The sequence below is a fragment of the Eucalyptus grandis genome, chromosome 5, assembly GCF_016545825.1.
Source record: "Eucalyptus grandis isolate ANBG69807.140 chromosome 5, ASM1654582v1, whole genome shotgun sequence".
Classification (NCBI taxonomy): Eukaryota; Viridiplantae; Streptophyta; class Magnoliopsida; order Myrtales; family Myrtaceae; genus Eucalyptus; species Eucalyptus grandis.
Window position 1 is genome coordinate 44,192,471 of NC_052616.1, and position 14,411 is coordinate 44,206,881.

Sequence of the window (14,411 nt, forward strand, 5' to 3'; positions counted from 1 at the left end):
AAACCAACTTGTGTCGCTAATAGAATGCTAATCAATTTTCGATTGGAAACGGAATGCATAGGACCAGCATAGACACCCATGGACAATTAAGCGCCATTTCAAGTAAGGAAATTATCTGAAAATACATCACAATGTTCACTTGACCCCCAATGGTCGCCCGATATTAGACCTAAAATCTCTAGATGACAAGAAAATATAGCTTTTAGAATAAAGCGATTCAATTCAAGGCCTTCGGTAATGCGCCACTGCAACTTCTGAAATTAAAAACACTGATCTCCTTCATCGTTGAATTCTCGGAAATAGCGGTAAAAGGAAAGCCCTAAGACCAGCCCAGAACACTGGTGAGAACGTAGAGAAGCAGGATCGAAAATGGGTAGAGAGAATATGCAAGAACGGCGGTCCAGAGGGGGAACTGGGTGCGTAAGCTCGTGAGGACGCCCATGAAACTGCATATCAAGAGCACGACCAGAACTTCGGCCGAGACATTCCAGGATATGTCCTTGATGAGAAGGAGCAATAAAAAGGTGACTAGCCCCATTAAGTTGTTCAGGAACACCCCGCGATAGACCTGCATTGCAGAAAATTGAAGTATGTACTTCCTGTTATTAGGAGGAGAAATTGAACAACATATCATGCCTCAACGTTCGCAAGTGGATGTGCGATGGAAATGTGGGAGCTTATGCTTTCCCTGTTCATGTATACTTAAAATGCGTGATTCGAAATCTATAAGCATTTCCATTTCTGGAAGAAAAGTTGAAAAATAAATCCGTCCAGCAAATGTTCGCTCTGTAAATAGTGATGTGATATGTACAAAGGGCTCTTTTTACAACAACGGGGTATCGGGACCTCTGGTTCGACTGATCGGTCCCCGAGAATCCATGTAAGCCACCATGCTCACATGTAGTGGGCACGTTCAATATTAAAGAAGATATGTTTTGTTCATTGGTAGAGATCTGTAATAGACATGCCACTTTTACCAAAGATAATTTCGTTTGTGCTTTCTTTCGTGGCAGGAAAATGGGCAAGTTATTCATAATCCGTAATGGTAGAATGAGGAACGCCTTAAGAAAACTTCTTGTACCTATCGATTGTAAGATTAGCGACTTGCTCATCCCTTGTTCTAGGTAGAGACTCTGTGCGTGCAAGCGCACGTGCATGGTAAGTCATTGAAATACGTTAAGCCCCACAATTAGGTTATGAATTTTTTACTATTCGTACATGTTAAGTCTACGGTAGATCCAGATCTAATAGGATCGATGAGATTTCAAGACTCGTTTCATACACTAAGAAGTACTAAATTTAGCACATGAGGACAGAAGGATGTGTCTATATACCTCACTCATCGGCCCAGAAATGTCCTTCAATGTCTTCTTTCTGGCAGAAGTAATGGCTCCTAATGCTTGCTTGTAGCTCATGGCCAAGGGAAGCATCACGTAGGAGACCAAGAATGAGGGCATGTTCAAGTCGCTTGCGACATCTTGAAAGCTTTGCATGAGTGGTGAGCCAAGAATGACCATCATCGTTGTCCCCAGAACGATCAAGAAACTGGCTTTTGCGTAGTTCCATGAGATTGCAAGTGCACTTCTGGGTTTGCTAGTCGTATCTTGTTGTGACAGTAACCTTTCTTGCTCTTCTGTTGCTCCCTGCGTACCCATGGCAATGTATTACGAATATAACATGGTGATATTTTGCAACAGGATCACAACGACCTCTTGAATAAGGGGCTAGAGTCTATCAGCATCGAGAATATGATATCGAGATGTGTTTAGGTTTAAGGTGTCTACCGTGGAATTGTTGCTTCGAGATCTCGACTTTGCCAAATCTTGAGCATGACTATTTGAAGCTAATGTTCCCTGATTCAACCATTTGGTTATTCCTTGAACAAATTCCATTTCACTGAGGGATGCATCATGTGAATCGTCCAATTTTGTCATCATAGCAACTGCATAATCATCGGTGCTCACATCTGCTCCCTCCTGTAATCCTAGCAGGAATGAATATAGCTCCGCCTTCGATACTTGTGAATCATTATTCTGATTGATCTTTCGAAACACCCTGAAGGTGCATGAAATGGTGAAGGTCAAGCCCGAAAATTTTAAAAAATAAAATATAAAAAACGTGGAAGAAGAAGAAGCACAATGCTTATACATTGAATTTGTAAATTTTATTGAAAAAGTCGAGAAATTTTCTTTTACTCTTTTATACGAGATTCACTGGTCTTCCCATCAACTATGCAAAGACTCAGAAATTTGCTGTTTCCTGAGTACTTGCTTGTTATGTATGCAAATGACTTCTCCTGAATCCATGGTCTAAACACCTGCACAAAATTTCTTTTTCAACGTAAGATGGCGAAGAATAAGGGTTAACTGAAATCATACGCCATACAATACCTATTGCGCATTTTGTTATACAAATTACGAAAGTGTCTCCGTATAATTTTCTTGAATGGAGAAAAGAAAAAATAATGAGAAATTAATCGAGGTTGTTAGAGGGATCTTGTAATGACATGGAATATCATTTTACCAGGAGTGTGTAGTCTGCAATGAGCAAGATGACAGTAACTCCGAGAGTGATCGAGACCACTACTTTTGTCCCAGTAGTCGAATTGATGATCTTTGCCAATTGGAGGATAAGAAATGGAATCATGGAAACGAACATGATACTGGCAATTTTCTTGGTCTCCGTGTCAGTTTCTATGCCAGAACCTACAATACCAGAAGGAAGAGAATGACCAGAATATATGTAGAATCTCTTCTTATGCAACATCTATACGAAACTTGAAGTGATAGGTGCATGTATACAAGAGCTTAGAAACCTTACAGTCAAAGGACGTGGCATATTTCAATACCCCCTCTTGTCATACTTAAATTAGTTCATTGAACATGTTAAACCCGAGATTACTTTTTATATAGTAAAGATTAATAATTCTTTCGGACCAAAGTATTGAAGGGAAACCTGTTAGTAGAGTGACCAACTTCCTAGTTGGTTGACTGGACCACGTGATTGAAGAAGATGAAGTTTTTGAGATACTATGGCTTCCGAATGCAACAACGGAGCCCCACACTATTGTGAGGCTATAAACTGCCGATCCTGTGAGCATGGCCATCCCCATTGCAGCTGTTGTCTCGACCGTTTCCACGCTTGATGAAATACTACTGACTGTGAACCAAGGTAAGTGCTTGATAAAAAGAGTTTGATGTACTTTAATAGAAACAAGGAACATCTAGTTCAATAAGGGTGACAGCAAAGCCGTAAATTGGTCTTCGTACCCAGTTTTACTCGATGCAAAATATAGTCGGGGAAACATGTTGAGATAATAAGTGCATTGAAATGGATCTTTTTTCTCACCAAGCATTATGATCACTGAGGGAAGGGATCCAAGAATTTGGAACAAACTGGAGCTGAAGATTCCAGTCCCGAACATCCGGAGGAACAGCTCCGACCCCGAGTTGACACAGTTGGCTGCATAACCAAGCAAGAACTCATACACCACGATGAGAAAGATCTCGCCCAACAGCTCCGTGGTGCACGGCAAGAATGAGTAAGTAAGGTCGCATGTGATGGTCGTTGTCTTGAGTTCCTGATGAGCTGAATAATTACTGTTGATTCGATTTGCCATGCCATCAGGTATCAGGCTGAAGATCGGCTTGATGGAACGGCATTCTGCCGAACGGCTCGTCAGGAACACCAGAAGAATGAAGAATGCGATCCTCATTGTTTTCCGACTGATGTTAATTGTTTCTTGGTAAGGAGGAGGAAGCTGAACATGAGCAAAGATATTGAAAACAAAGATTTAGATTCAGTTTAGAAGCATGCACCATCTTACTAACTGGACGAGTCTATTTCCTGAGACATGCACACTAGAACATGCATTTCATCAGCATGCATGAGATAGAGAGAGAGAGAGAGAGAGAGAGAGAGAGAAACTTTGATAATATGACTAGGGTCAGCCAAAAATGACGTGGAGTCACCGGCTGGGCAACTACGTATTTATAGGCATCCTCTTCCTGATTTTATTAGGGTTCTTCCTATTCATCTTGTCCTCTTATGACGTTATAGGATTTTTTTTTTTTTTTTTTTTTTTTTTTGGTTTGAAATATAGAAAATTCATTCAAGTAGGAATGTTAAGTGGACCCATAAAATGGGCTTCAGTACATAAAAGGTCTAAAAGATATTGAGGAGGTGAAACAACCCAATTTGAAGATAAAGAGTTGCGTCCATGGGCTTTGGCGACCAGTTCGTGATAAAATTAGCCTCTCTTCTGCAGTGCTAGATAGGGGTGATTTGTTTTAGGGTGGGTACGGTCTAGACCTAGACCTTGTACCCGACCTTATTATAATCGGTTCTTCTTTTTTGGACCATATACCCGACCATATTTGTATTGGACCATGTAGCTGACCTACCCTGTTTTTCTGGTTCAGTTCCACGATCAACACTGTTTCCACTAGAACCTATTTTACAATCTCTCGATATCTTATACGGCTTCGAATTTTATATTAATACACGAGAAAATAACGTGATCCTCATAACTTGTATCGAAACATTAAATACTTGTAATAAATAAATACATGAACATTTTGACTAAACGAAAAATTAAAGATACACATGGCTAATTATAATAAATAAAATCATAAGGTAAAGAATTAGCAATAAACATGGGTCTAATATTGGTTTTATTCCCATAACTACTACATGAAGCTACTCATTTATGCAAGCACAACTTCTCCTACAAAAGAGAAATTAGACAAGCCAATCCACGTGGTACATAAAAATCTGAATTGAGAGGGAGCCGATGAGGGAGGAAAGCAAGTGATGAAGAGGAACGACGAAGAAGGAGCGTCATGTGTGTTTAAGAGAGCCAAGAGGAAAAACGTCGTGTAATTGCGGGAATAAAAATAAAAAATAAGGGGAAAAAATAAGGTTTTGGACTTAATACTTACAAAATCGGTTTCGAAACCGATTCTGAAACTAGTCCAGGAACCGATTCCTAGGTGGGTAATCAATCGGACCCGGTTCCTGGACCGATTTAAACCAGTTTCGAATTTTGGGAACTAGTTCCTAGACCGGTTTCAATGGGAACCGGTTTCCAATTCTATTTTCTAGGTGGGCCGGTCTGATTCTCAGGTATACCCAGTCCGGTTGCACACCCTTAGTGCTAGATGTGGAGCTTCGAGAATAAAGGGAGCAGTTCAGCACACTTAGCCAACCACACACGTATCTCCCACAGAGTCAAACTTGGCCACGTTTGGTTCAACATTCTCAAGGGGCTTTCAGCCCCGAAAGCCTCTTGGGAAAAAATTTAGGTGTTTAGTTCAACATTTGGAGGTGTCATTGGCTAAATGCTGGCCTTTAAAATGCTGAAAGCCCAATGCAGGTGAGGATCTGCTTTGAGCTTTCAGCATTTCAGAAATGCAAATCCACATTTACTATTCATCCGTTGACTTCTTTCTTCTTCTTTTTTAAACCGATCATCTTCTCCACACCCCAATCGTCGTTAATCGGCGATGGAGTTTCATCGGATTTTATTTTTATTTTTTTTAAATAATAAAAACCCTTTGCAAATGTTGGGTTCACCTTTTTTTTTGTCGTTTTATCTTTTGACAATCAATAGCCTAGCTTTTTATTAATACACTATAATGATCATTAATTAACGAAGATGATTAATACTACAATAATTTTAAAAAATTATTCAAAGTTAAAAACAAACCTAAAAGAACTTAGGCCAAAAGTTGAGCTTTGCATCTAATTTATAATCAATTTATTTTAATATAATTTTTAAATAAATTTACTAATATATATCTTTTACATTACTCTCAACATGAAAATGTAAAATGTTATATAGTTGTTTTTTTTTTTTTTTTTTTTTTTTGCAATTTTAAATATACTAAAACTAAAAAACTTAATTTGAGTCACACTAAAAGAACTTTTCAAATATATGTTTACCAAACAGATCTTATATTTCCCTAAAACACTTTTTAATTATAGTTTACCAAACAATCTAACATTTCGGAAAATCCCTTTACCTCAAAAGTATTTACATTTTTCTAAAGATATTTCCCCAAAATCGAACCGAACGGTAAGCGGTCTGACTCAATTATTAGATCCTCTTTCTCTCTCCTCCTCTGCAAAAGGTGCTTTGGGGTTTCTATTAAAGCTTGTGCCTCCACTTGCAGGGGTGAAGTGACGCGGACAGATCTGGAGATTTCCTCCTCTGACGTTATAGTTTTTTTTTTTTTTTTGGATGAAGACGTTATAGTTTACTAGGCAGAATATTACACGTGCTGAAATCAATTGTTGCATTCGAGCTAACAGTCAACCGATCTCCTCAGAAAGTGACAAACCATCGGACCGAGCGGTGAGCGAGCCAAAAATGACGTGGGAGTCACTGGCTGGGCAACTACGTATTTATAGGCATCCTCTTCCTGATTTTATTAGGGTTCTTCCATTCATCTTGTTCTCTTCTGACGTTATAGTTTACTACGCAGAATATTACACGTGCTGAAATGAATTGTTGCATTCGAGCTAACGGTCAACCGATCTCCTCAGAAAGTGACAAACCATCAGACCGATCGGTAGCGAGCGAAGTATAGTACTAGTTGCCTCGGTTACATCCAAATTAGTTAGGTTTTGAGATTATGTCAAACTCACGTCAGATTTCACTATAAAACACAAATTTCCATAAAATTTTAGAAAAATTACCAAAGAAATCTTAAATTTATTGCATTAATGCCCACTCATTAGCCAATTAATTCCTAAACTTTTTAATTATACTATTAATCCTAAACATTTTGACAATTTTCCAATTTATTCATTTTGGCTAATTTTATCTCGAAATCACTAATATGAAGTCTAATTAGCGCCAATAATCTTACATAGCACAACTGGTGTTAATATAGATAAGTTTTATAATTTTTATAATTTTGATTTATTATTTTTTTTTCTCTTTCTTTTTTTTTTTCCTCTCTCTCTCTCTCCCCCTTCCTTCTCCCTAAGCCGATTGCCGAACCTTGGTGATCAGCCAAAGGCATTGGCCAGTGAGGCTTGACCTCACTTGCCAATGAGGCTCATCCCCACTAACCACTAGCAAGGGCAAGCCTTGCCAAATCGACGGCAAGGTCCCATCACTGGGTGAGGCCTCGCCAAATTTAGCTAGGCCGAGCATCACCATCATTGGGCGAGGCCCTCGCCAGATCCATGGTGAGGGTAGCCTCTCCCTAGATCGGTGACGTCGAGCATTGCTACCACTGGGCAAGGCCCTCACTAGATCCATGGTGAGGTCGGCCTCCCCCTAGGTGGGTGAGGCCTTGCCCTCGCCATGGTTGGGCAAGATCAAGCCTTACCAAATTTGGTGATACCTTGCACAACGATGGGACCTTGTCATCGATTTGGCAAAGTTTGCCTTCACTAATGGCTAGCGAAGGTGAGCCACGCCATTGGCCAGCGAGGTTGAGCCCTACCAACCAAAGCATTTGGCTAGTTGTTGGCTAAGGGAGGGAGGGAGGGGGAGGGAGAGTAAAAAATAAAAATAAAAAAAAAATTGAAAAAAAAATTTAAAAATTGACACGTTAGTATCGATTAGATGGCCAGCGCTGGCCGTTGTCTATATTGACATCAGCTAGCTAAATTTGGCTGAATGGACTAAATTGGCACAATTACAAAATTTTTATGACTAAATTGGTAAAAAAAAAAAGACTAAATTGAAAAAATTGTAATAGGTTTTTGACAATTTTGGTAATTTTCCTCGGTGAAGTATGTAAGAGATAGGCGTGAGTCAACATCCAATGATCTTCATTCGATCTACAACAATCGTTTGCCCCCGTTGAGAGCTTGCCAAAGCTGTATGGCAACCAAGATCACCTTCTCAGGCCTTAATTATGTTAAGCATGATAAACATGCTATTATTACTTTATATATAATATAGGGCTATCCTATTCATACCAAACATTGTATTGCTTAGTATATACCTATTTTTGGTCATTCATCATGCAATTCACAAGATTTAAGAAAAGGTTTGGTCGACCAAAGGCGCTTAATACTTAATAGTCCTCTATAAAGGTAAAACATCATAGAGTAGTGGCTCTCATTTGGACCTAAGCCCACCATTTTGGATACAAAGTGCTTTGAAGTTTTAAGTTGAAGCTTGGATGATGCTGCTTTGGTGTATAGATCCAGTTCATCCATAGTCGATTATAGGTGGTTATCCTCTGTTTCTATACTAAAAACTAATAGTTTATTGTTTGGTCGTTTATTTTCGCAGCAGTTATTGTAATATTGAAAGAAAATAATAATATTCTTACGAGGAAATACTAATAATGAAAATTTTATAAAAATATTAAACTGGCCACGCTTTGTCCACTCTTATTTTGATTAATACACTTCCAACAAAGTGTTGTGACCTTATTGCACATTGTGGGATGCGAGTTTTAGCATTCTTTGCATTCTCTTAGGGCGCGCATGATAATAATTTTATTTCTTTATTTCTTTATTTCTTTTTTCTTTTTTGGTTTCCAGGAATAAGTTTGGAACATAAATTCATTTGATAATGTAATATCATTTTTCTATTTATAGAAATCAAAATTTAAAATTTTTAACTTTTCTATTTTTGGAACAAAAGTGATAAATAAAAACTCTTCTTTTCATTCACTTTCGTTACCACTTGTCGCCGGCCATCGGAAGCTAATCGCTGGATGCTGGTCACCAAATGCCCATCGCCCACTAGCAGCCTCCCCTCCTATCGGCCACCTCCCACCACCCAATTGAAAGGGAGAAATTTTATGTCGTTATCAAACGAATATCTATTACAAGAACAATAATTTTGTAAGGTTATCAAACCGGTATTTTTGCTCAAAAAATCATCTGAGGAATAGAAATAGAAAAATCAATTTCAAACCAAAAATTTATTTTTGGAATAGAATGGTTATCATTCGCACTCTTAAATTCCTTTTTTCGGTTTCTTCTTTTGCAAGCCCCACTTTCCTTCATCTTTATCCTTCTCTCTTTCTCTGTCCTTTTACTTTCTTTTCTTCGATGTTTAAGATGATTTTTGCGTTGTTTTTCATGGCGGGTGCTTGATATATTGATTAAACTCAGAGTGTTGGTTAATGTTGAGTAATGTGGTAATTTTCCTTGTGATGGATTCAGGTCAACGAAGTCTGAAGTTGCTTTTTATTCTTTCATCTAAATTCTTTTACATTTGGAAAAAAGTGGGTATTGATTTATTCTTGTGTACTATTGAATCTAATTAAAGTTGATGCTTTTGAGAATCTTTGTTGAGGACTTTTGGCATAGCTGAGATTCTCTCCTTTTGGGGATTCTTGTGGTTGATCCGATCCTAAAGAGTTTTGCTTTCACCAAGTGATATTTTTTTTTTATCATCCCATTATCTTTTAACTATTAAACTTATTGATTTCTGTGACCCCATTGGCATGGAGCATGATTTGATTTTTTGAGTGGATTTTCTTTTCATTGAAAATTTCTCCGGACTAGTTTTCGTTGACTCTTTCTTTTTGCAATTTGTTTGGCAGAATGATTTCAAGATGCACATTTTGATATCTCCCCACAATATTGGTCTAATTATGGTTTGGACTTAGTAAAGGATGAAGGGGTTTTTTCCAAGAAATTTCAGTTTTCTTCTCATTTTAGTAGATTAATTGAAACCTTTTACCATTTTGTTTATGGTTCTTGAGAAAGTGGGAAACAAGTGGGCAACCAAATGCATTTTCGCTTATCAACTGATAAAGTCTATTGGTGGGGGTGCAAAGTATCCCTCTGTATTATATTGGGTTGGTTTTGAATAGAGAATGACTTCCATAAGTTGCACAGCCATCAATTAGACTGAGAAAACATTATTTGACTGTGTTTGTTTTGCGGAATATATTTTCAGGAAAAACATTTTCCTCATTTTTCGGCGTTTGGCTTGCTCAGGAAAATGAGTCAATGGAAAACATTTTCCTAGTCAATAGAAAAAGTTTCAATACCAAAGCTTAAATTGAGGAAAATGATTTCCCCTTAAAAGAACTGGAAAACATTTTCCGAACCTATCAAAGCTTAGATTTGGTGCTTGGTTTACAAACAATTGTTTTTATAAAATTATATTAATTCAAATTTTAATTTTTAAAATTTTTAAATATTTTTATTTTGTATTTTGTATTTTTTGTTTTTTCTTCTTTTTCTTCTTTTTTCTTTCCTTCCTTTTTCTTTTTCTTCTCCTTCACACATTGCTAACCACAGGGACAGCTGTCGAGCTTCGGCCTTGCCAAATCAAGTGAGCTCACGGCCTCCAGCGATAAGGCTTGAGCTCACTTGAGGCTAACAAGCCTCAAGCCTTGCCAAATCGAGCAAGCTCCTAGCCTTCGATAGTGAGCCTCGAGCCTCCAGCCTTGGAAGATTGGGTAAGCTCGTAGCCTCTATGGCGAGCTGGCGAGGCTCGAGCTCGCCCGAGGCCGGCAAGCTTGTAGCAAGGCTCAAGTGGTGAGCCATGAGCCTCGATAGATCAAGCAAGTTCACGGCCTTTGGCAACGAGCCTCGAGCCTTGTTAGATCGGCGAGCTGACGGCCTCCGGCGATCGCTCAAGCTCGCCCCTCATAAGCTAGCCGAGGACGAACTACCAAAGGAAGCAAAAGGGATGGCACGAGGAAGCAGAGAAGCAAAGGAGAAGAAGAAGAAAAAGAGAAAAAGAAAAGAAAAAAATGAAATAGAAAGGAAAAAAAGGAAAAACAGAAATTAAAAGTAAATAAAAAATAAAATTAATTAAAAATTGAAGTTTTTCTAAAATAAAAAAAGAAATTCTTTTTTTTTTTTTTTTGTTGAGATAAAGTGTGAAATCATTTTCTAATGGAATCCAAACAATGAAATTTTTTTTTTGATTATACATCACCAAATAAAAGGAAACAAAGCATATTCATGGAAAATGTTATTTGGGAAAGTATTTTCCTCTATCATTAAGTCTTCTGCAAAACAAATGCACCCTAAATTTTGTGCTTTTACGGAGGTGACTATGGTGGAATTTTTGCAGCTAGAGAGAGAAAGAGAAAGGGATAATGATGCTGAAAGGTTGGATGAAGAGGAAGGAAAGTGGGATCCACAAAGAAGGAAAAGAAAACAGACATCTCTATTCATTTCACTAAAAATGACTTTCAAGAAAATGTTTTCCGAATTTTCCTTAGTTGGGAAATATTTTCGTGAAGGGAAAAAATCCTTCTAAGATAGGGGAAAATGTTTTCTCTTTCTCTTATCTCACATCCAAGTTAACCTTTTTATCTTTTTTTTTTTTTAAATTGAATTTTTAATTCTTTTTCTTTTTTCTCCTTTTTTTTTTTTTTTAAGTCTTGTCTTAACTGGTCACTAGCCACAGGTGAGTTGCACTCGACCACAAACAAGCCTTGAGCTTGCTGGCCTTAGGTGAGCTCAAAGCTTACCGCTCGCAGATTGACGATGAGCCAAGCAAGCGGCCAACTCGAGCCCTAGCTCGTCGCTCACCCAATCGACGACGACGAGCACGAGCCCTAGCTCTTTGCTCGGCCGTTGTTTGCCATCATGTGGCCGGTGATTGACCGAAGAAGAAGAAGACAAAAACAAAGAAAAGAAAAATATAACTATAACTATAAAATAATAAAAAAATTAACATTTTAAATAATTAAAATTATATTTAAAAAATAAAATAATAAAAAATATTGAAAAAGAAAGAATGAAAGAAAAAATTTCTTATCGAACACCAGAAAATAATAATATTTTCCTAGAAAATGGTTTCATGGAAAATATTTTTCAGAAACAATATATTTTCCTTGAAACTGAGGAGAATGTTTAAAATGTTGAAAGGCGGGTCTCACAATGGGTGAAATGGTGATGGCACTTTGTAAGGAAGTGTTCTAGTCAAATTAGGAATGGAAAAAAGGCCGCCCATGTTAAAACTATGAATAATTTTTAATCGCAATTGTATTAAAGTTCATCAAAATTATTATTAGTTTTTTTTGGTTGAACAACACTCATGGTACTGAATAAGGCAAGCACAAGTCTCATTTGGAAGCAAAATGAGTGGAGAATGCAAGAAAAATACTCCTCACAAGAAGAATCATCAATTTCTTGTGAATTAGAGGCAATCTTTAAGGAAGAACTTGTTATGTTATATTTACATAAATGAAGAGCACTCTTGTCACGCTAATGATCTCGAAACTACATCAGTGTGATTTGATGTCTTCTCACCAATTTGAGCAATATCTACCAACGCCAGTAGGACTCGATTGCAAGAAAGACCGAAATTTTATTTACATGAAAATGGAGGACGAATTTGCAAAAGCATCCTAAGTCACGAGGACCATGATTGGACTAATGTTGGTCGTATTATTTTTGGGATTTATTCCCTATCCTCGTACATGTTTCCTAGTCTCTCCACATAGGTCACTCGCATTCCGAAGTCGAGGCCTAGATTCCCTTCGGAAAAAGATAATGAATTCCCTAATTATTGTATTTACTGAACTGCGTAATAAGAAAGAGACAAGGTAGGGTTACAGGCCCTTTCACGTTGCTCCTCCTTGAAAGCAGCAAGAAGAGAGTTAAAAATGCCCACCATGCTCTTTTGTTCTCCTTTCGGTGGGACTGACCTTCCCTAGTTCAACAACGGTCTTGAGTTGCAATGAAAGCTTTGAGTCAAATGCATCTTGAACTGCAGTAGTTCTTCTTTGAGCTGCAGTCCAAGAAGAGAGTTAAAAAAGCACACCATGCTCTGTTGTTCTCCTTTCGATAGGACTGACCTTCCATAGTTTAATAATGGCCTCGAGTTGGAGCGAAAGCCTCGAGTCAAATGCAACTTGAATTGCAGTTGTTTCGAGCTGCGGTGCTAGAAGAGAGTTAAAAAGACCCACTATGTTCTTTTGTTATCCTTTAATTTAACAATGGCCTTGAGTTACAGTGAAGGCCTTGAGTCAAATGCATCTTGAATTGCAGTTGTTCTTATTTAAGCTAGGATAAAATCCTCCAATCAAATCCATCTTGAACTAGAGTTAATTTCCTCTTTGGCTGAGAGTATAAATTAAAGGAAATTATTATCAAATTAGTTCTACACCTACTGTACAAATGTCAATTCGGTTATCGAATTTTTCAAGTTTGTTAATGTAATCCTAAACCCTCATGCAAAATTCCAATTTAGTTCTTTTGACTAATTCACGCCAGAAATCGCTAATGTGGTGTCTGCTTACCGTTGGCAGTCCTATGTGGCACGTTGGCATGGACAACAAGTTGATTGCTACATCAACACTTCTAGTGCAATTGGTTAGAAGAATTGATTGGAATTTCACACAAAAGTTTAGAACTTGACGATATTAAAAAATTTACAACTGAGTTGATATCTATACGATAGATTTAAGAGTAAATTGGTAATTTTCCCTAATTTGAAGGAAGGAAATGGTCCACTAATCTTATGTTTTTGCAAGATATTAAGACAGATTAGTCAGATGAGTTAGATGTAGAATGACCAAGGGCACTGGTTAACTAAAATTGGGTTACATTTGCATAAATAATTCTCTTTAAAAAAAAACAACAACAACAACTTTACACTGAAAGATTCTTCAATTTATGAAGTTACATTTTTTGAATTCTTTTGAGGGATGATATATACAAATTCTCGATAGCTGCATATCATTACCATTTATAGTGATCACTCTCATATTTATCATATGCCAAAGTTATTAGAACCCCCGAAACTTTTCTTCGGCTTTTAGTAATTAGAATTTGCGTACGTCTAGAAAATGATATTGATATTGTTTCTAATTAAGAAATATATATTTTTTACGTTATCAAGGAATAAATTGGCTACTTTAGCTAGTTCTAACTCGTCGACAACAATTTTGACAATAAAGCTTACGAGTGAAATGGTATGGATCGATAAAATATGCAACAATATAATGTACATTTAGACTGGACAAATATTGTTCGATGAAAATAATATCAACTGAATATTTATTGTAATCACATATTAGTTTCATCAAAATATCTGTACGCGCACAACTCTTATTTGAATGAAGTGAAAAAAAAATGTGATCTTTATTGCATTGAACAAATTAAAATACCAATATTGAGTTGGTCAAGGAAGATTTCCATTTTGACATCAGAAATGAACAGAGGGATTTCGAATTGGTGAAGAGAAACACTATCTCCCCACTAATTGTTGTTCTTCAAATCACAATCTTTCTTCCACATGATTGTAAGGATGACAATAGAGTTCGAACTCCATTGGTGATTCAAATTTAGGTTATGAATATAATGTGGTTCCAAATCTATGGTGGTATCATAATGTAGTTCTTTTGACAGTTGATTTCACGATTTTTGTCGTGCGTAAAACTTATTTGAAATTTTGTAAAAGGTTTGTGTTTTTTAGGGTAACTTGGCCGATTAGTGCCGAGTTTCTTCCAAATAAT

At 37.2% G+C, this 14,411-nt stretch overlaps 1 protein-coding gene across 1 annotated transcript; it reads right to left on the minus strand.

Annotated features, from left to right (window-relative positions):
- Positions 1-233: 233 nt before the first annotated feature.
- LOC104446871 (sodium/calcium exchanger NCL1) lies at positions 234-3,736 on the minus strand. Its single transcript, XM_018873826.2, has 7 exons — positions 3,349-3,736; positions 2,956-3,159; positions 2,524-2,705; positions 2,196-2,317; positions 1,785-2,055; positions 1,335-1,643; positions 234-568 (listed from the first exon to the last, which is right to left on the minus strand). Exons 1-7 carry the CDS (start codon positions 3,713-3,715, stop codon positions 320-322), a joined length of 1,704 nt encoding a protein of 567 aa, XP_018729371.2. The 5' UTR covers positions 3,716-3,736; the 3' UTR covers positions 234-319.
- Between the last annotated feature and the right edge of the window lie 10,675 nt (positions 3,737-14,411).

What these genes read in the sequence shown, in the direction of transcription:
- LOC104446871 (XM_018873826.2), bottom strand. Translation starts at nt 3,715, where the DNA reads ATGAGGATCGCATTCTTCATTCTTCTGGTGTTCCTGACGAGCCGTTCG. An exon ending in CTCAGTGATCATAATGCTTG is followed by an intron (nt 3,160 to 3,348) that starts GTGAGAAAAAAG and finishes CTTGGTTCACAG; the next exon opens with TCAGTAGTATTTCATCAAGC. An exon ending in AGTGAATCTCGTATAAAAGA is followed by an intron (nt 2,056 to 2,195) that starts GTAAAAGAAAAT and finishes ATGCACCTTCAG; the next exon opens with GGTGTTTCGAAAGATCAATC.